The sequence below is a fragment of the Brassica napus genome, chromosome C1, assembly GCF_020379485.1.
Source record: "Brassica napus cultivar Da-Ae chromosome C1, Da-Ae, whole genome shotgun sequence".
NCBI lineage: Eukaryota > Viridiplantae > Streptophyta > Magnoliopsida > Brassicales > Brassicaceae > Brassica > Brassica napus.
In genome coordinates, this window is record NC_063444.1 from 48906635 (window position 1) to 48927778 (window position 21144).

At 37.8% G+C, this 21144-nt stretch overlaps 3 protein-coding genes and 1 long non-coding RNA gene across 5 annotated transcripts; 2 read left to right on the forward strand and 2 right to left on the reverse strand.

Moving 5' to 3' along the window:
* The first annotated feature begins 7 nt into the window (after positions 1-7).
* Positions 8-4722, forward strand: LOC125580369. The gene is made up of 2 exons (XR_007318123.1): positions 8-310; positions 387-4722. It is a non-coding gene; the product is annotated as an uncharacterized LOC125580369 (long non-coding RNA).
* LOC106381186 (assimilatory sulfite reductase (ferredoxin), chloroplastic) lies at positions 4429-7901 on the reverse strand. The gene is made up of 7 exons (XM_048744734.1): positions 7441-7901; positions 6554-7330; positions 5479-5973; positions 5262-5396; positions 5063-5179; positions 4808-4966; positions 4429-4731 (listed from the first exon to the last, which is right to left on the reverse strand). Exons 1-7 carry the CDS (start codon positions 7615-7617, stop codon positions 4675-4677), a joined length of 1917 nt encoding a protein of 638 aa, XP_048600691.1. The 5' UTR covers positions 7618-7901; the 3' UTR covers positions 4429-4674.
* Positions 7902-10707: 2806 nt separating this feature from the next.
* On the forward strand, positions 10708-16089 carry LOC106406872 (phosphatidylinositol-3-phosphatase myotubularin-1-like). Of its 2 annotated transcripts, none has more exons than XM_013847613.3 (18): positions 10708-10962; positions 11119-11202; positions 11299-11373; positions 11532-11603; positions 11712-11781; positions 11954-12293; positions 12396-12469; positions 12560-12623; positions 12737-12802; positions 12882-12981; positions 13067-13180; positions 13339-13508; positions 13683-13767; positions 14087-14305; positions 14412-14471; positions 14730-14794; positions 14894-15173; positions 15243-16089. In XM_013847613.3, the coding sequence occupies exons 1-18, from the start codon at positions 10846-10848 to the stop codon at positions 15732-15734; spliced, it is 2547 nt and encodes an 848-aa protein (XP_013703067.1). In that variant the 5' UTR covers positions 10708-10845; the 3' UTR covers positions 15735-16089. The 2 variants fall into 2 exon arrangements, with proteins under 2 accessions (XP_013703067.1, XP_013703068.1); XM_013847614.3 differs by having other exon boundaries at positions 11125-11202.
* A 452-nt stretch (positions 16090-16541) lies between these two features.
* Positions 16542-19638, reverse strand: LOC106402536 (3-phosphoinositide-dependent protein kinase 2). The gene is made up of 11 exons (XM_048744736.1): positions 19214-19638; positions 18962-19142; positions 18678-18730; positions 18491-18592; positions 18297-18405; positions 18122-18200; positions 17616-17781; positions 17396-17530; positions 17161-17324; positions 16866-17088; positions 16542-16780 (listed from the first exon to the last, which is right to left on the reverse strand). Exons 1-11 carry the CDS (start codon positions 19385-19387, stop codon positions 16697-16699), a joined length of 1470 nt encoding a protein of 489 aa, XP_048600693.1. The 5' UTR covers positions 19388-19638; the 3' UTR covers positions 16542-16696.
* Positions 19639-21144: the final 1506 nt, after the last annotated feature.

Sequence of the window (21144 nt, forward strand, 5' to 3'; positions counted from 1 at the left end):
TTGATCCTTCGACGGTTCCTGTGGGTCGGAACCTTAAGGTCACTTGGACTAATCCATCTGGTTAGGAATTCTAGGGATATTTTTTTTGTTTTATTCATTTATGGCCGAGTAACCTTTTGCTCTGATTTACTTGCAGAAATCGAAGATCCCCCGAAGCTCTCTACCAAGCTCACCAGGGCTCTATACCGCAAGTTGCAACAGAGTCCCTGTACCTGGGTGGCCTACACCACTTCTCGAATAAGTGCAGCCAGATTCCCAGATACCTACAACGCCTCTTTCCAAGATCCCATTCCTGCTGAGAACCTTGAGAGTGAGTTCTTGTCAGAATCTTTTCAATGATTTTATCGCTTTGAAGTTTTTAAACTTAAGGATTTCCATTGTTCCAGTTTCGGCAGGCGATTCGGTTGTATCGATCTCAACTGGTGCTAGTGCTTCGGGAACTGAAAAGTCTCAGCCAGGTGACATGACTCTGCGACCGTCATTCCGTTCTAGGGGTAACCCCTCTAAAGCTGCCAGTGCTTCTCGTGGAAGCGACAGGAACCAAGGAGGATCGTTCCTTATCTCAATGAAGGAAGTTTTGGACGACGGAGGATCCAAACCTGTTGTCGAGACTACTCCAACTGAGGTTGTAGCTCAGGATGCTGCTCCTCTCCCTGAGGTCCAGGTGCCGGAGTCTGAGTACCAGGCTCCGAAGGGTACCTCTGAGATCGAGCCGTCGAGACACAAGAGGCCCAGGATCGATCAGGGCGGAGCTTCCATCCGTTCTTCTTCCTCGTCCTCTAGAGGAGGGACTGTTGGGTGGAGCTTTACCCATTCGAAGCCTGGGTCGATCCTGGATGACTCTTGGGGCCTAGCTGCGATAATGAGGCACCTGAAGAGGAGATGTGTTTGTGCTCAACTCCTTGAGGTAAGCACAAATCTCATCCATGACGTTCCCTTACAGACCATGAGCTAATCAAAGATTCTCATATGATTCTTTCTCTGTTTTCCGTAAACCAAATCAAGAAAGAGACGTGTGATTGATGTTACCTGTTTTGGACAATCTGAGCATCAGCCACCTGGATTTGGATTAATTTCTCGTACGCACTTGCGACTTCTTCCAATGGTTTCTTCATAATTTCCGATATGACGTCGACTTTCCGAGAGGACTCCGGTACTGTTTCCATTGCTTTTAAAAAAACTTGTAATTCATGTTGAGTCCACATGATCATGATGATGATATGAGGATGGAGAAGATGAAAGAAACTTAGAGAAAGGGAGAGAGAGAGAGAGATCAAGAATGGGGAAGAGATGAAAGAGCGTGGGAAGGGTTTTTCGAATGAATCATTCGAATATTTATAGGCAAGTAACCGCCACATTACAACTTATTTTTAAACTTATTGTTGGGGTTAATATGCGTAATGATTATTTGGATCAACTGGTTTGAAGGTTAGGGTTTGATTATTAGTGGCACGGGTTTGGTTTACTTTTTTCATACATAAATTTAACCGAAACAAATTATGGTTTGGTTTGGGTTTTAATTGGGTTATATAAATTTGTAACTAGATTATTTTGGATTTCGAAATATATTAGTACCAAAATGTATGGTTTAAACTTACAAAAACGAATTAGCCTAACTAATAACCTAATCAATTTTGAAAATGTATGTAATATCAGTTCAGAACCAAAATAACCGAACATAAACAAAAAAAAATTCAGTTTGGTGCAACTCGGTCCAGCATGTTTGGTTCGTTTCAGAACCGAGGCTAAAGAACTAAGCAAGATTTGAGTTTATATATCGATGACATTGCTTGCAATATACTCTACTGACACTCTAATCAAATGATCAGTCCTTTTTTCCTCCATTCCCCGTATCCCTTTATGCATCGATTCTTCTACAACTTCTAAAGCTTCCCGTTTAAACAAGAGCGTATCTGAGAAGCAAACCCGGGCTCTACATTCACCACTAAACTCCTCACCGTAGGCGTTTGCGGAGCTTATTAGCTATCCCACTAGTCAAACTGTTCGCTTGTCCATTCGAGGTTGTGGTCATGGTTCCTGAACTTGGGAAGTTGTGACTCAGCTTTGTTTTTCTTCTTGGGCTACTGGTGTAGACCGCTGGAGAATTGTATTTGTACTCATAGTTTGGTGTTGAGACAATCAGGAGCTTGGGGGTGAAACAAGCTTAGAATTTGTTCACAAAACTCACAGCGCTTGATCTTCTTCCATGTACTCAGATTCTGAACATATTATACGTGAATTAAAATTAGACAGAACAAACACACACGCAAAAAAAAAAAGTATTAGAGTAGAGAGCAGGTAATAGGAGGACCTCTAAGCAAGAACCAATGTCAAAGTTGTGTAGCCTGGACTCAAACTCAAGGATGGAACCATCATAAAGTGTAGCACGTTGATGTTGCAAGCTTCCTTGTTTAATTTTTACATGTAAATCAAAACACAAGACACACACATAAACATTTGTTCAATCAACCATCTCTCTCTATCTTGATTTCACAATATAAAAAGATTCATGACTTCATCACGTTAAGTCTAGGAATGGAAGTCAAAACAGTAATGTATGATTTTGCATACCTTCCTTAGCAGCATGGGTAAAGACCCTTCTGTGCCCATAATGGTTTGAAGTGAAGTTGGATAGTCAAGTAGAGAGTCTATAATAAACTTTCAGAACCGCATCCAAAGTCAACCTGAAACAAGAATAGATGTGACTCACAGATTTACCAATATGGACAAATATAGATTTTGAAAAACGATTATAAAATGCTTTGAACCAAACCAAAGTAGATGAGGATGACTCTTTTATATTCCACATGCTGTTTTGAAAAAGGCCAAGAGAAATATTAAATGAATAACCAGAGACTTCCAAAGAATTATCCAAGAACTTAAACTTAGGAATAGCAGAGTACACTCAGAGCCACAAGAAGCTTTGCCAAGAGTCCTGTTGAAAACCAAAAACAATACTTGCATACCAGATCAACAACGAGACAGCTCCACTGATTTGGTAATAGAACTTAATACCTGGATATCATCACTTGGCTGCCATCCTTCAAGCAGAGCCTTTCAGCAATACTATCCAAGTAATACCGGTCTGATGAATCAACAAGCTCCTTACCGATACAAGGTAAATATATACAGCATTGACTTCTCTGCTATCTAGAGAATCAGATACATGAGTAGCTACTGCTTATACAATTTCTGAAGGGTATGCATTTTCCTCCAAAGTGAAGCAACATGTGGAGATGCAACAATAAAGTCCGACAACTTTGCAGCAGTCTTCATGACACAGGAAATGACCAAGAAAGGATCTGATTCCACCGAAGGATTTGATAACTTTAAAACGACTATGCATCAAAATGTAGCAGGAACCGAGCCGCAACAATCACCATCCCTTCGCAATGTCGCTCTAAAGTGAGCTCCCAAAGGATGCTCAGCTGGAAGAAACTACAACCGCAACAACTTGAAAACATTAATGCCAATAACACTTCATTAGTTATAATTTTCAAGGTAATATAGAAATATTTGATCTACCAAGCTTCATCCACAATTAGATCATAATTCTGAGGACGAATGCCTAGCTGCAACATGAATGGTCTTGTCTTAGTCAACATAAGAGAAAACACAACACATAAAAGAGATATATATATATATATATATATATATATATAAGAAAGCATACCTTCTTGAGATCCAATTCAGCAGCAGACTGTTCAGAATCATTCTTCATCTTGAAGACACCTGATACAACAGAGAAGACAGGTACTACAAGTGGCAGCTATAGAGGCTTGGATCTTTTTGTGGTATTGCTAATCCTGGGAAACCTCTGTGAGAAAAAAATCATGAACTTCCTCAATAGTCAATTCAGTAGCTTGCATTAGCACCAAACTTCTGATGTATAATTGTCTTCGGGGTTAGTGTATGTTTCCCTCCACCCGCCATCGCAAAAGTCAATGCGGCTTTCTTTAGCACACTGAAACAAACAAAGAGTTAATGTGAATGTTGCCAAAAATGAGGAAAGATGGTAACTTTTGTGGAAGGCCCTGAAAAAAAAAATAGTGTTCCTAACACAAGACCGTTAATGGTAGCATTTGTTGTGAGTTGATTTTCTCATGTGAGAAGAAAACAACTAGCTCTAAACACCTGACACCACAAAAATATAACAAAATGATGTGTTTATATAAGAAATTGTCAAATATTCAGTAGCTGTGTTGGTAAAGTATGGTGACTGAACCCTCAAAACCCAGATTTGAAACTCACCAGTGTCACCTTTAATATTTTTTGACCCCACACATATTTAATCCTGGGTCAGCCCCTGGCCACCAAGAAGTTTTAGTGAGCCCTACGACGAAATTTTGAAATAAGATTATGTCCTATCCGTGTACTGCAAACATAGCATATAACATTCTTCCAAGAACATGGTTCCTGAACTTGTGGTGATAGCAAATACATTACCATTCCCAAAACAGAAAGTAATCATTTTGTCCATACAGCAATCAAACATACCAAAAACAAAAAATGAAAAGGGTAAATGTTTATTGGTGGTCTCAACTCAAGTAGAAAGTACAAATGGACGATCTAATACATAATATTTATGCATGTTACCAAAGAGTAACAAATAAGATATGAGACTAGATTCTTTGTTTTTGTGTAATTCCAAAAGAAAAGCTTTATTCTCCCGTTTTAGTTGTTGGGAGATCCTTCGTATGAATCGATCAGCTCCTTGAGTTTCTCAAATCCCTGAAATATTTGTTATTTAAACAAAGTTACTCTCTAAGCAATCCTAAGAATTCAATAATCCTCTGAAAAGTCTTACCATGCGGGTTGTAAATTCTCCAAATGATTCCTTTGCTTGTCTCCCAAGTTTCCAGTTGTAGAACAATGGTTCAAAGACCTTCTCCAAGTCATGAATCTTCACCTTGTCCATGAAAGCCCTCGCTATCTGCGTCTGGTTCGGTGTTCCCCCTAACCAAACCTGCATGAAACAGCAACACAAAGAACCTCCAATGAGCTTTTTCTTCTTCTGTTGGAACTCATTGAAAGAAGCTAGCCAGAGAAGCAATTCATTTACCTGGTAGCTGTTTGGACCATCCCCTACTAGACCGACCTCAGCCATGTACGGTCTAGCACATCCATTAGGACAACCAGTCACTCTTACCACAACGGATTCATCATATTCAAGACCAACCTGATACAAAGAAAGAGTTTACACATCAACCATCCTTATGGTATAAAAACTGAGTGGATTAATCTTTTCTTAGCTATCATACCTTCTCAAACATTGCTCTCACTCTCTTTAAAATGCTGGGGATTCCACGCTCTGCCTCGGTTATAGCTAGAGGGCACAAAGGAAAAGCTGGACAAGCCATTGCGGTCTGGTTGAGAGGGTCTACAAACTCTGGTTGCTGCTCAAATTAATAGACTCTTGTCAAACTTAATAATGCCAAAATATGATTTGGTCTACCATGATGAAAATAAACTGCTTACCAGTAGGCCAGCCTGAGCAAGCACTGTGGTGATAGGACGCTTCCATTCACTCTTGATATCACACAACACAATGTTTTGATTAGGTGTAATACGCACATCAAGTTTGTACTTCTCGATGACTTCTCTCAGTGTCTTTTTCATGTTACCGCCAACACGTCCACTGTCTACATGAAGCCCACAAAACCATGCACCATCTCCCTGCTCATGCCATCCCAAATAACTCTTGAATTCCCACTCTGGCAAATCACGTGAAGCCTCAAACTTTTTACCGTAATATTGCTCAACCACATCTCTAAACTTTTCAATCCCCCAGGAGCTGAGCAGATACTTCATTCTACTGTATTTGCGATCATCTCTTCTCCCGTGCTCTCTCTGTGTGACAACTATGGCCTTCACAGCATACAAGATATCCTCCTTAGGTACGTAGCCTAATGGCTCCGCAATGCGGGCAAATGTAGACTCCATTCTGTGTGTTCTTCCCATACCTCCACCAACCTGAAAGGGGACAAAAGAATTATTAGTAATAGGCATGGGCATTTTATCCAGAACTGAAGAACTGGTTTAAGTTTGGATCTTATCAACTGGTTTAAGTTTGGATCTTATCAGTTACCCGAACGGATTCTAAACCTCTAGAACCAAAAAGCTGAAACCAAACCGGAACCAAACTGAGAGATGATAGGTACCGAATTTTCTATATTATAGTTTATATACTTACAAATATTAACTATATTTAATTTTAAAATAATCAAATAATTTAAAAATCTTATTTATAAATCGAAATACCCAGAAACCAAACTACCCAAACATACTTTTATCTGAAAAATAAAAAATTCTAATATTTAATCCGAAACCCCGAATTCTAACTTTTTAACCCGAAATAAAATGGGATCCAAAGTTACTCGATATGCCAGTTCCCAACTTTGTTACCGGAACCAAACCGAATTTCTAAATATCCAAACGAATCCTAAACCTCTAAAACAGAAGAACCGAACCTAGAAATGAATTCCCAGGACCAGCACTTTGAAAGAAAGTAATATAATTTGAGATGATGAAGCAAGCAAGTTTAGACACTTACATATATGTTGAAGCCCTGAGGCTCCCCATTCTCATCAGAAACAACAACAAGGCCAATGTCATTGGTTAAAAGATCAACAGAGTTATCCGTAGGCACAGTCACAGCGATCTTAAACTTCCTCGGCAAGAACTGAGTGCCATAAATAGGCTCAGGAGAGTCGACAAAGTTAGTCTCATGAGAGTTATCATTCCTCGCCTGGACAACCTCCGGCGGCTCAGCCGTCATAAACCGCTCCCCATCAACCCACATGTCATAGTAAAACCCTGACTGAGGACTGAGAAGCGCCGCGACGTTATCAGCCGTCTCCTGCGCGAATAGATAGTCTTTCCTCGCGTAAGGCGCAGCTGGAGCGAGAACGTTTCTGTTCAGATCACCGCAAGCTCCAAGAGTGCTCCCCATGTTTCTGATGATTGAGCTCATCACGGTCTTGAGATTGTGTTTCAGAACGCCGTGGAGCTGGAACGTTTGCCTGGTGGTTAAACGGAGCGTGCCGATGCCGAACTCGTCGGCTAAGTCGTCCATGGTGAGGTAGAGCTGGTTGGGGACTTTGCCGCTCGGGTTCTTGGTGCGGAGCATGAAGGAGTATGATCTTCCGCCGCGTTCCTCTCGGTTGTACTGTTGGTAGCTTCCGTGGAACTTGATGAGCTGCACGGCGGATTCGTTGACGTTGGGGGCTTCTGTTAGGAGCTCCTCGTTGAGAGGGTACCTGATGAAGTTGCTCTTCTCCTTGATGATCTCGACCTTACTCCTCTTGGTGGTGGCTTTAGCTGCCTCAGGCTGGAGAATAACAATCAGAGAAAGCTATCAACCTCTCTACGACGTCGTTTTCAGTTAGAACAAATCTCAAAGAAACTAACTATTCCGGGCAAAAGGGATTCGATTCTTACAGTGGATACGGCTTGGATTGATGATGAAGATGACGACGATGGAGGTAAAGAATGAACACCACCACGCACGTTTCTTCCGAGGAAAACAGAACGAGAGGATCTCAGAGCGTTGAGAATCTTCTGATCGGAGGAAAACACAGTGGCGGCGCCCGCCGGGTATGGTAACGACGTCGTCATGAATTCAGATAGAGAGAGAGTGACTGAGAAAGGTTTGGTTTTTTTTTAGTGGTTCATATAGTAAAGCAGAACAAAAGTTAGAGACCGTGGTCAAAACTAATGTGCTTGACACGAGACATTAAAACCAGAGATGGCTAACCAAGAGAGCGCGTGAATGACACAAACAGTCGAAAGGTAAGGAGACTGATGCGCGTCTCAGATGATTGCTGCTAAATGGCGCGTGAGAGTAATTTTTTGATTATACTGAAGAACCTGACCGGGTTTTGGTACAGAATACAAAATTGATGGTAAGTAAAACTCGGTTTTTCTTCGGAATATAAGCAGTAATCTTATGCGTAAATGCTTACGTGGCTGACGTCGATTGGTTAGTTGTTGAATCCTATATACACACGTGCGGGAAAAGCGGTGTACAGCGACTTCTCACACCTACTTGGCTGCTCGCGAGCTCGAAGGGCTAATAGGCTCCGTGGTGGGCACATGCTATAATTTGGAGTTAGTTTAGCTCAGACGTTTTTTTTTGTTGTTGAATTAAATGTGTTAAATATTGTGTGTGTGGATGGTTACGGAACCTTATGGATTAACAAAAAAAACAGTAGCAGTTATGCAAAATGAACATCATTGTCTAGTAGACTATCCCCACCATTAGCATTAAAGTAGACTTTATCCCCTCAAAATAATGGTGGCCTGAGTTGATGGAATATATATATATATATATATATTTTTTTTTTTTTTGAGAAATGAATATGATTTTTACATAGCAAACATTTTTAAGCTTTGGTGTATCACAAGCTCTGGAGAAACACAGAATATAGTTGCATTATGCACATCCTTTTCAGTGCCACTACCCAGAAAGACAGTTACGTTTGATATTGCGGTGGACAAAATAACAGAGAAAATCCTCACCAACTACGACTTTGGATTCCTCTGAGATTATGGAAATTAAGAAATACACCAGTTTTTTTCAGGGTAAACAATATAAATACGACAATATCTCTTACATACGGTCGGTTGTATATGGAATAAGTAAGTGGTATATGTACAACTTGGAAAGCATAATACATGAATACGAAGACACAATAAGATGCATTGTATAAGTCAGATGATCGAAAGCAAATTAAATGTTTTATTGATGTATTCTTACTGAATTATTTTGTAATTACAAGATTTAGACCGCATTTTGAATTGTTTTGTACATGTGTTCATATGGAAGGAAAAAATAGTTAAGAGAACACCCAAATTCCAGGCGATCTAGACGACTATATATACCAAATGTTGTAACTAAGTATATCCAAAGAAAAAAAAGTTTATCCAAAGAATTATATGCACCAGATAATTTTTGTCCATAAGAGTTTTGTTAGTGTAAATATCTTAATGATTTTTTTGTTCAACTGTGCACCACGAAATGAACAAATAGATTATCCAACCATAACTAAGTACATGGAAGCAAGCAGGCAAGCAGCCATGCATGGCTTGTTTTTCAAGTTGAGAGCGTTTGCTCCCTAGCCTCTGGCGACGCTTGAGATTATACAACCCAGTCAACAATCAGACACTTACGTTTAGTTTTAGCGCCTCTTTGCTTTCACCAAAAAACAAATTCTGGATGTCTTAGTCTCACATTTTCCTTTTTTTTTGTAGCATATATGTCGTTGTTTTCTTATTCTAAAATTCAACAAATGAAGATGGGTTTTTGTAGCATATAAGATTTCATATAGTTAATACAATTCAAATTGTTGATAAAACACCTGTAAACACGGTCATAGTTTGTTGTTAAGACCGTGACAACTAGAGATAAGTTCAACCGTCCAAAATTTAACTTTATATAATAAGATGTTTATACATCCAGAAAGAGACTCAAATCAGAAATTTTTCAACTTTCATATACTTTATTATTTACTAGGTTAAGATCCACGTCTTGCGAAATATAAACATTATCTATATAAATTGTTTTCTATATTATATGCTTTTTACCTATTATAAAATAATAAATATATATATTGAATAATTAAAAAATCAGAAATTATTACATATATAATTAAATGGTGTGAACATATAAATAAATTTTATTAATTCAAACAATATTTTTTTCTATTTGATACGATATATAATTAAATTTAAATAATATTAACATATATAGTATATTTTTAATCTTAATGTCTATTAAATGATGTTTTCTACTTATATGTTTTTTTGATTATTTGTATTTTTATAGCAAAACTTTAAATTAGTGATAACAAAATTTTCATTGTGGACTTAATAGTTTTAGTAAAAATTAAGTTGTCAATGTTCATTCAAAGATTTTATCAGAAAAAATTGTTCGAAGTAAATTTTAAAATTAAAATATTTATGTATTTTATAAATGATATATATAGTTTAATTTAAACGATGTATCTTTTAATATTAATAATTATTAAATGAGATTTTTTACTTATATGATTATCTAATCATTTGTATCTTGTCATAACAAAAAAATTAAACCATGAATCACAAAATTTGAATGTGAGACTTTAAACAGTTTTAGTAATTTATAGTCGTTTTTAAAAATTCAAAATATAATATATACAGAAAACTCTAAAATTTTATTATATGGTTAATGTGGTTGTTTAATTTATTTTAGTAGTTTAAAATTTAAAAAATATAATAGAAAATACACTAACTTTTATTAAATCTTTATCATTTAAAATCATTAGTTGTCATATATACTTTAGTCACATTAAGGAATTCTATAACTTTTTATTTAAGGAAATAATAAAGAACGTTAATAATGAATTTATAGTTAATTTAATAAAAAAAAACTTATTATATATTTATATAGACCAACTTATTTCTCTAGAAATTTTAAGAGTCATTTTATTGATGACACGTGTGTGCAAAAAAGTTGTAATGATTCTCAATTAATATATACGGGATTGATCGTTCATTTACTTCAAATTTCTTCTATAGAAAATAATTTATTTAAGCTAAATAAAAGAAATATTAACTAAATTAATTTTTTGTGAATTGACCTCAGATTTGCCTTTGGACTTTTGTTTTTTTATATAATACCACAAATTGAATTATTAGTAGATAACAGAAACAAAACAAAACAAAACAAAAACAAAAACAAAAACAAAAACAAAAACGACAACGCAGTACCAAACGGTGTCGTATTATCGTTGCGGGAGAGAATCGAATCCAGCGTGAAGGTGAAGCTCCGTGTCACCGTCTCTTAATCTTCCATCTCTCGTTCAAATGACGCCGCCGAGACCACCGTCAGGGAGACAAAGACCGCTGCGTTATTATTCAGATTCAGAGAGGACGGAAGGAGGTAGCGGTAGTTGGGACACCCTCGAATGGAACAAACTCGATGTATAATTCAATCCTCCACCCGATTCTCGGAAGCTTTCTCCTTTTCACCTTATAACACGTGAATTGCGTGTTTCTGGCGGTTTTTAAAAAGTTCATATTTTTGGGAATTAAATTGCTCGAATTCTAAAGGTTTTCTCTTTTTTGGATTTGATTAAGTCGCAGCAGACAGCTTCAGGTTCAAGTTCAACATCCTTCGCCAATTTGAGTTGCTTGCTCGAATCCGAGAGGGTCATCGTTGAGGTATATACATGTCTCTTGAATTGGTCATTGTTACCTCTATTGAAATCCAACATTGGTTTTGTTTTTGTCTGAGTTTGGACCTTTTGGGTTGTACAGGGTTATGGAGTTGTACTTATCAACACCGATGAGGCAGGGACCTTGTTGGTGACAAACTTTCGTATTCTCTTTTTGGTATGAACATTGTGTCCTTTCCTCTGTTTCTTACATGTGTCTATTCGTATAACATTTAACCACCAAGTTTCTATTGATTTTTATGCATTTTTTTGTCTGGCCAATGTAGTAGTTTCACTTGTGATCGATATATATTCTTTTGTTTAATTTTTGTGAAGAGTGAAGGTACTAGGAAGGTCATCCCACTTGGAACGATCCCGTTGGCTACTATTGAGAAGTTTAACAAAACGGTCAGTTGCTATATCCCCTGTGGCCTGGACTGAGATGTGTCATTAATACTTAACTAAGCTCCTCTCTGAGGTTTAATACTTTAATGCTACTTTTTGTATGTACTTTAGGCGCTGAAAGTTCAGTCAAACAACCGTCAGTCTGACAAGAATCCACCGAGACGTCTTCTACAGGTCACTGGTATGTTTCCAAATCTAATTATACACAGTAGCTGATCTGGTTGAGTAAGGGTTTGTTTTGTCTGTTTTTTTGCGTCATATCTCAAAATTCAATAGGAAGTTTTATTATTCTGGTCAACATACATCTTACAATGATGCTGACGTTATATGGTGTGATGACTTGCATTTTGCAGGCAAAGACATGAGGATCATTGTTTATGGGTTTCGTCCTAAAACCAAACAGAGGCGTTCTGTGTTTGATGCACTACTGAGGTGTACCAAGCCGGAGAGAGTATGGGATCTTTACACTTTTGCTTGTGGGCCTTCCAAGTTTGGTAACGCAAACCCAAAGGAAAGATTGCTTAACGAATATTTTCGCCTTCTCGGAAAAAGTTCGGTACGAGCATCAATGGATATGATTGAAGATGGTTCATTCACACTGGAGAATGAGCTGTGGCGGATAAGTGACCTCAACTCCAATTATAACCTGTGTCAGACTTACCCATTCGCTTTTATGGTTCCAAAATCTATAAGGTAGGACATATGATTGTTTACGAACTTACCAAACAAAACACTTTCAACATCTTTCTAGTAAGTACTGATAAAAAAGAAGTAACAAATCTCTGTTGTTGATAGTGATGAAGAGCTGCTCCAGGCGTGTTCCTTTCGGGCAAAATGTCGCTTACCTGTAATCACGTGGTGTCAGCCAGGTGAAAATGCAGATGTTCTGTCTGCTTCCATTTTAATTTTTGTGGTATTGGTTCCACACTGACATGCTGCTTTTTGGAGTCTTTTTGCAGGCAGTGGAGCTGTAATTGCACGCTCATCACAACCTTTAGTGGGTCTTATGATGAATATGAGGAGGTATATCGGACTTCCAACTTCTTGAGGATACAGTTAGATAATAGTTTAGTGGATTTTGAAGTTCTTGAAGCGATTGATTCTGAAGTTTCATTTGCTTTCACATGTCTCAACAGTAATTTTGATGAAAAACTTGTTGCTGCATTCTGCACTCAGCTTGGTGCTAATAAGGGAGAACGAAGGTGAGCTTCTGGCGTCCCTGTGATCTGATTGGCTCTTACACATCATGCACGTATCTCATCCTGTTATATCACTTTGCAGGAAGCTTTATATTGCGGATGCGAGACCTAGGAAAAATGCATTAGCAAATGGAGCAATGGGAGGCGGCTCAGAATCATCTTCAAATTATTTTCAGTCTCCAGTTAGTAAAATGATCTTCTTGGTTTGATGCTCAACATCTTGATCTTCTGGAATTGTTTGATTAATGACGGTGTTTCTTTCTTCAGATTGTTTTCTTTGGCATAGACAACATACATGCGATGAGGGAGAGCTATTCCCGACTTCGAGATTATTTAGACATGCACGGTGCAACATCATCTGATGGGAGATCATCGTTCTTGGTGAGTACTCAATGTACAGGAACTTAATTCAGAAGCACATAGTCTTATAATGTATTAGCTTTTTGACAGGGTTCCTTTAGAAGATATTTAATGATTTATTATACTTTTGTTTCTTACTCATGTTGCTAACAGTTAAGATGTGTGTGTGGAATCTGCAGAGACATACTGGTTGGACTTGGGGAGGAGGTAATCTTAGTAGCATGTCTGCTTCCGTGTCTTTACTTGGAGACAGTGGTTGGTTGATACACATCCAGAACGTCTTAGCTGGTGCCGCATGGATTGCTGCACGTGTCGCAGTGGAGTCGGCTTCGGTTCTTGTGCACTGCAGGTTAGCTATAAGTTACATCACCAACCAATTATTCACTCGGATACCAGTTTCTCTCTTTGTGACAAGATTAAGATGCATCTGTTTGAAGCGGAAGATTTTACTATTATGAAGGTTACTGTTGTCAGTATTTGTTTGTTATTTCATGACTCTTATAGTCTAAATGTCATTGCGCAGTGATGGATGGGACAGAACAACTCAGCTCGTTTCTCTCGCATGCTTAATGCTTGATCCATACTACAGAACATTTGCTGGGTTTCAGGTATTCCTTGTTTTTGTATGTGGCTGGTTAAGCTAAAGCCTTTATCTATTTCAGGTTTTTGTTGAAGCTTCCTTTGATTTCTCATAAAATATGTTTTAGCTATATGACATTGGTTACTAAAGTGTTTGTTAGTGATTATACCTGTAGACTGGGTGTAGCTTATCGAATACTATACTTAATAATCAATCATGTTTTGCTGTTACCATACCGTTCATATGTTCTTTCCAACTAATTGTGCATAAAAATTATTTATACGGTTCTTGTTTGCTACACCCTCGACCCTCGTCTTATGTAATCTTTTCCATTGCCCTCATAACAGGCTCTCGTCGAAAAAGATTGGCTTGCTTTTGGTCACCCGTTTTCAGATCGTGTAGGAATGCCTAACATATCAGGATCTGGTAACTTTGACTTACCAAGGCAGTCTTCCTCTGCTGGAAGCTACCCTTCATCTCCAGTGCGTCAGTCCACACAGTCAGGAGGCTCGCAATCTTCAAGCTCTTCCCATGCACAAAACAATTATTCTCCTATATTTACGCAGGTGAGCAAGCAACTATAGTAATCCTTTTGGTCTGTTTAGATCTCTATTCTGATAGGTTGGTTGTAGACAAACAGTTAATAAAATGTTCACAACTATGTTTTTGCAGTGGGTAGATAGCGTTTCACAGCTAATGCGGATGTATCCTTGTGCTTTTGAGTTTTCTCCGGTATGTACTAAGGCTCACACTTTTTTTCAGACAATTCCAGTAACTAATAGTACGTGTTCTAAAAATCGGTCTAGACTGCCCCTAGGCGTCCGTCTAGTCGGCAAATCAGACCTAAACAAAACAGTTTTTCTAAAGTGATTTTTATAAAAATTAGTCTATTCACCCGCTTAATCAGTAAATCCCATATAAAGCGTCTAACTACCGCCTAGCGATTTTTTGAGCATCGGTACTCATTGGCCTCCAAATTTGGTATTGCAGACTTTCCTTGTAGATTTCATGGATTGCTTGCTTTCATGTCGTTTTGGGAACTTCTTATGCAACAGGTACATCTTCCTTTTGAAAATCCAAACAAAAATGATTGTAAAACCACTTAATTGGTTTTATGTGTTTTGACTAATAAATGAGATAATGTGAATTTTCAGTGAAAAAGAGAGGCAGCAATGTGCGATTGCTGAAGCATGTGGATGCATATGGGCCTACTTGACTGATCTTCGTTCTCTCGCTACAACTTCTCATGTCCATTGCAACCCATTCTACGACCCTCTAAAATACGATGGCCCGTTGTTACCTCCCGCAGCATCTCTATCGCCAACACTTTGGCCTCAGTTCCATCTCCGGTGGGCATGTCCCGAGGAAGCTAAAGCTGCAGATATCGAGGTCCAGTGTAGAGCCATGAGGGCGAAGTATTCCGAAATGCAGAAGGTCAGTTAGTTAAACTCATCTGATTCCTTTTTGATAGATTTGGGTTTAAACTCTCACATTCAAAAACAGGATAAAGAGGCAACAGAGAGAAGAGTGGATGAGATCTCTTTTGCAATGGAGTCGTTAAGTGCAGAGTTGCTAAGAGAGAGGCGTATGAGTTGGTCCGCTCGAGAATCAGCAAAACGAGCCACTAAGGAGTACAGAGCTTTAACCAGAGCAGTACAATCACTCGGCTGCAAGGTTAACTTCACAACATCTGATGTGGAAGACGCCCCTCTGGAGAACAATAATAATAATAATAATAGTAATCCTAGGAGGCGAGACAGGCAGGGAAACAACTCAGATGTATCTGTATCAATCTCGCTAATGTCAGAAGAAAACAGAAGTGAAAACCAGGTGGGGAGAGTTTGCGAAGCGTTGTGTCCGTTGCGGACAAGAGGAGTGTGTCGGTGGCCTGAAGCTGGATGTGCTCATCTCGGAAGTCAGTTTGTTGGGTTGAAAACTAACTTTGATGCGTTTGATCGGCTTTCCATTCATGAAAGCTATTTCAAATCTGAATGAAGGGGGCAAGATCTTGAGGAAGCTGTAACATTTTAACAGAATAAAGGCAATGGAGGATCAGAAGCATCGTCATCAACCGTCAAAAGGCGGGAGCATAACCGTATAAACTGACACAGAGAGTTTTTGGAACAAGGGAGAGTCTCTGATCTTTACTCTTGAGTATAGCTAAAAGCAGGAGGATGTGTACATCTCTCTCGGTGTTTTATGTTTTTATTTTACTTAAACCACTATTTGCTTTTAGATTTATGATTCTTTTTTGGTTAAAATAAATAAGTTTGAAAAGTGATGTACATACAGTTCAGTATAAACGATTATTCATAACAAAAAAATAAAAATAAACTAGTATTCCTCTTTAGTTGTTGTTCAAATAAAAAAAAAGTATTCATCTTTAGTTATACTCTTTATTCTAAAAAGATGTTTAATTGTTTATAGAACTTTTGATGTTAAGATGTTTTCATCTTTCTATATAATTTTTAGCCAGTCATATTTTAGTCTATTTGAATATAATTAATTTGTTGGGTTCTAATTATATTTTTTATATAAAAATAGTTCTCTTAACATGTGTGTTTTATCTAAAAAAATCTAATATTTAGGAATGGGGAGTATATTTGATTATGTTCATGCAATTTCTGGCAATTTCGCAGTCTGACTGACAATATCAGAGAAGATGTCTTATAACCAAAATAACAGAGTCATAAACTAGATCATGTCGGTTGATCAAAAAAAAAAATATATATATAAATCTGAAAAAAAACTGAGTGAGAAAGAAGAGAAACTAATTCAAAACTTAATTTGAACACAAACTTATGGCTCAAGAAACTTCCTTGAATGCAGAGAAGACTCTTTTCTAAGCATACAACGAGATATAGTGATCGTTATCAATTAAGTTAACAAAAAAAATACAGAAAAAAATAGAAAAATAGGAATTAATTGACAACATATCACGCATCAGCCTATGAGTCTCAACGGTTTTGAAGAGTTTCAATTGCCTTTTTCCACTGCAAAGCTCGTTGTTTCGAGTCTTCAAACGATAGAACCTTCTTCGGCTGCCAACAAAGAATAAAAAACAGTCAAGTCTCATCACCTAGAAGCAACAAAAAGAAAAAGAAAAAGAAAAAGATTGTGTGTTACTGTGCAAATCTTGAAATGAGAAGGACTTGAGACTTGAACATTGAGGTCGTTGGAGTTATCAGACCAGATGATATTCCCTTTCACAATAAGCTTCGATGGATCCACGTAGATCAGTCTCGGTTTGTTGGTGAGTATTAGCTGCACCTTCTTGCTTGTGATCTTCTGTAGCTTCTTCACTGCTGATATCATCAGAACCGATTCTCCAGGTTCAAGAAACTGTTGCCTGATTTACAAAAGCCAACGTTAGGATTTTGAATACTGATTCAGTAAAAGCCTAGTAGTAGTAGTGTCTCACCATCTCGAATCAAAAGAGTCTATAGAGGCAAGCCTGGTTATGGAGCCAGAGGATTCAGAAGTTGAAGAGACGCCACCGTGTCCATCGTTCTGCGTGACTGAAGCATCTCCAACGTGTGTTGGGTTCCATGGAGAACCGTCCCTCTCTGGAGATGCTGATTGAGACTGCACAAGACATAAAAGGATCAAGAGAAGGACGAGACGGTTGGGAGTATAGTGTAAGGAGGGGTATATACCGACGGATCTGGAGCTAGTTTTGGTGGAGTTTGTGATCTAACGTTCTTCCAGTCAACACCTTTGAAGAAAGGATGTCTCTTGAGAGAAGCGTAACCGTCTGATCCAGCTCCTGGTCTTCTACTAGGATCTGTATCCTGAGAGAGAGAGATAGCACCAGAGCTCAACATTTGTGTTTCCTAACGAGCAAAGACTGTGTTAAAGTGGAGCAGCATATCTTACTAGTAATCGGTCGATGAGGTCTCTTGCTGCTTCTGAGAAATGATTAGGGAACTTTATATCTCTCGCTATAATCCTTTGGAAGATCAGCCATTCACTTGCATCCTTGAATGGAGAAGTTCCTGAAAGCATTTGGTATAGAGTGCAGCCAAGTGCCCAGAGATCGTTTCTGTTTGAATATGTTCCAGAAGAAAATTGTTTTTAAGTAAGAGGCATTGTAGTAATCAACAGAGTCAAAAGCTCCCAAAAGTTTGTTGCAACATACTCCCTCTGTTTCATATTATAAGATGTTATGCCTAAAACACGAAAACTAAGAAATTTGCTTTTATCTAAAAATAAATTAAAAATTGATTCAGCAAATCATAAAAACTGTAAAATGTAACTGGTTGAACAGTTTTCGATAAAGTTAAAAATTAACATAGAAAACTCAAAACATCTTATATTTTGAAACATCAGAAACTTCTAAAACATGATATATAATGAAAGGGAGGGAGTATGAAAAAACTTACCCGAAAGTTGCTGGAGAGGAGTTTAGAACTTCAGGAGGAACATATGCAGCCGTCCCGACAAAAGTGCAAGCCTTATCATCTGGCATAAGTCATCAGTTTACAGACACGCTCAAGAATCTGAAAGCAATTACCCAATAAAAATATAGGAAAGGACATTAAACTCTTCATATATTACCGGAAGCAGCATTGGGAAGAAGAGTGATCTGGCTGTCTTGCATAGGCTTCACACTACCAAAATCAGCAATCTTAATGTGTCCATCTGAAGTCAGCAACAGATTCTCCGGCTAACTCATTCAAAAAACTCAAGTTAGCAACTAATGTCCTTGTTTGGGTCAAATGCTATCTATATCAAAAGAAGAAGCTACCTACCTTTATATCTCGATGTATGAGTCCCATAGTATGTATATACTCAAGAGCATCCACAACTTGTGCACTGTAGAACCGAGCTTCATCCTCTGATAAACGCCCTTTCTGCCAAAAACAAAAAGAGAACAACACATATCACAACGCTACATTCCAAAACCAATCTCACAGACTCTGAATAGTAGTGTCTTACTCTAGTGATTTGGTCGAAAAGCTCCCCACCTTCACAAGATTCAAGCGCCATGTCTACAAAACCAAAAGGAGCAAAGATCACTTAACGTTTCAAGCACAGAGAGTCTATGTGCGGAAAGACCATTAGTTTCTCATTATTATCTTCTCCGGCCTTCCAAACTAGTTAGAACCAATTTGCGATAAGTGGAGTGACTCTAGCCTTTTATATATTAGTTAATCGATTCTCCAAAACTACTGATGTGAGTACTTTTCAATCATTTCATTAAGAAAGAAACTAAAGCGTACATAGTGAGAAAGAATCTTGAAACGTGAAGAAGAGTTTAACAATCCCAGGATGATCGAGCTGATCAAGAACAATCCTCTCGAGCTTGACATAAGCTGTTTTGTTCTCCTTGGTGATGAACTTTTTGTCCATTATCTTCAAGGCATACACAGCTCCGTTCTCTTTCTTCTTCGCCCTAACAACCTGTGTTGTGGTATATTCAATTAACACCCATAAGCCAAACTTTATTATGTAAAGGATCGATTTTTTAGGACCTTTGAATAAGAGCCAACGCCATAGATCTTGTCGAGCTCGAAATCCTGGATTGTGAAATTCTCCTGTGGAGCTTTGAACGCGAAGCTCTTGCTTCTGGATATGCTCGCGCCACCGTCTCCGCCGTTGTTGCCTTGTAGGGTGAGCTTTGAATCGAATTCTTTCTCCATTGTCATCAAACTATGTTCCTCTCTACATGTCGATGATGAGGCCCATTGGATCTGTAATGATGATTTTGAAGCTTTATGTTGTTTTCTCAGGTGATTCTGAGTTTCAATTTCGAAGCTGGAGAAAGGGAAAGAGAGAGATTAGGAGAATAAGAATTCGATGAAGAAGACGAAGACGAATCGGATCGGAGTCGGAGACAGGAGGAATGGGCGACACTTTCAAATTTTTTTTAATTTTTTTTTTTAGGAAAATAATTATTTCTGTTTTTATTACATTAATTAGAGCATGATTTAGAGGTAACATGTTCTACAGGGCCTGGACCAATGGAATCGTTGGGCTAACGAGCATGTAAACGAATCATGTTTGGTGCTCTAATTCTTACTGCTGTAAATGTACCAGTCCAACAAACTGCTGACACAGCTTGCTTCTGTCTCTCTCTCTCTCTCTTCATGTGATGCTCCAATGTTCTGAAAATCTGAATAGACAATGACTAAAACAATTTTCTTTAAATCGGTTTAAACGACAATCGATTAAAATCGGTTCAAATTGATGTAATTCGATCTAGATTAATGTAAATCAGTTAAATCCAATAACAATATTAGTATATAATAAGTCTACAAGTTTGTTAGATTTTAGTTTCAATATACATAATTCTTACTCCATTCATTTCATAAAACCGTCGCTTTGGCTGTGATTGGTAAGAGCTCTGATTTCATTTTTTGGCTGTAAAAATATTGCTGTGATTTTTTTTTTGCTTTGGTTTTAGATTTTTAACTTTTAAAAGTCTTTAAATTTGGGTTGTAAGAATTTGTCTCTCTAGAGCAATTATAAAAACATAGGTGTTGATTGGCAAGTGCTTTAGAAATGTTGTAAGATCTCTCTATAGCCTAAATTATTTCTATGGCCCAAATTTTAATCAATCATGCTCTGTAAAGATTTTTTAAAACTACAAATTTTTCTTTCCTTTTTTTTTTGTCAAACGCATTTTTTTTTAATTTACATTTTATAAATCATCCCGAAAGAACGGGAATTCAAGTGTCGATTACAAGCTTGATTTGAACAAAATTTTCTAAATCTAACATTACGACACTAGCTTCGTTCGCCCACCATACCGACATGTTCCGCTAGAGCGCTCTGCTGTCTTCAGAAATCATTAATCGTTCTCTGCCACCGATGATAACCACCTAAAGGGTGAGGTTTACCTCGTTGCCTCGGATGCCGATCTTTTTGTGTCATCGACGGAGTAGCTAGTCTCTGATGATCGCTTCAAGCTTGCTTTCAACACTGACATTAAGCGCTAACCCGAGTGGAATGAGAGATGAGAAAGCATACCAACGCTAGAGATGTCAATTGGGCTGCCCAAGTCCAAATGGGTTGTCCAAATGGACACAACAGTCCAAATGGACATTATTTTTTTAAGCCCAAATTGTACCAGACCAAATTGTCCAGACCAAATTGGCCCAAGTCCAAATGGGCATTCCACAAAGCCCAAATACAATTTCTGCTTTAATATGTTAAATCCATAAAAAAAACATTTTTTTTGTGAAACATCCATAAAAAACATAAATTTCAAGTTTTACACATTAAGTTTCATAAGTTTTACATATCCAAAGCATAGAAAATTCATATATTAGTTCATACATAATGGTTCATACATAAAAATAAAAAATCCAAAGCAGAAGTTTTGATTGCCCTTCTCTTCTTTATCTTCTCAGCCTCTCCTATCAAATTAAAACACATAAGTTATCACACAAGCAGATAGTAA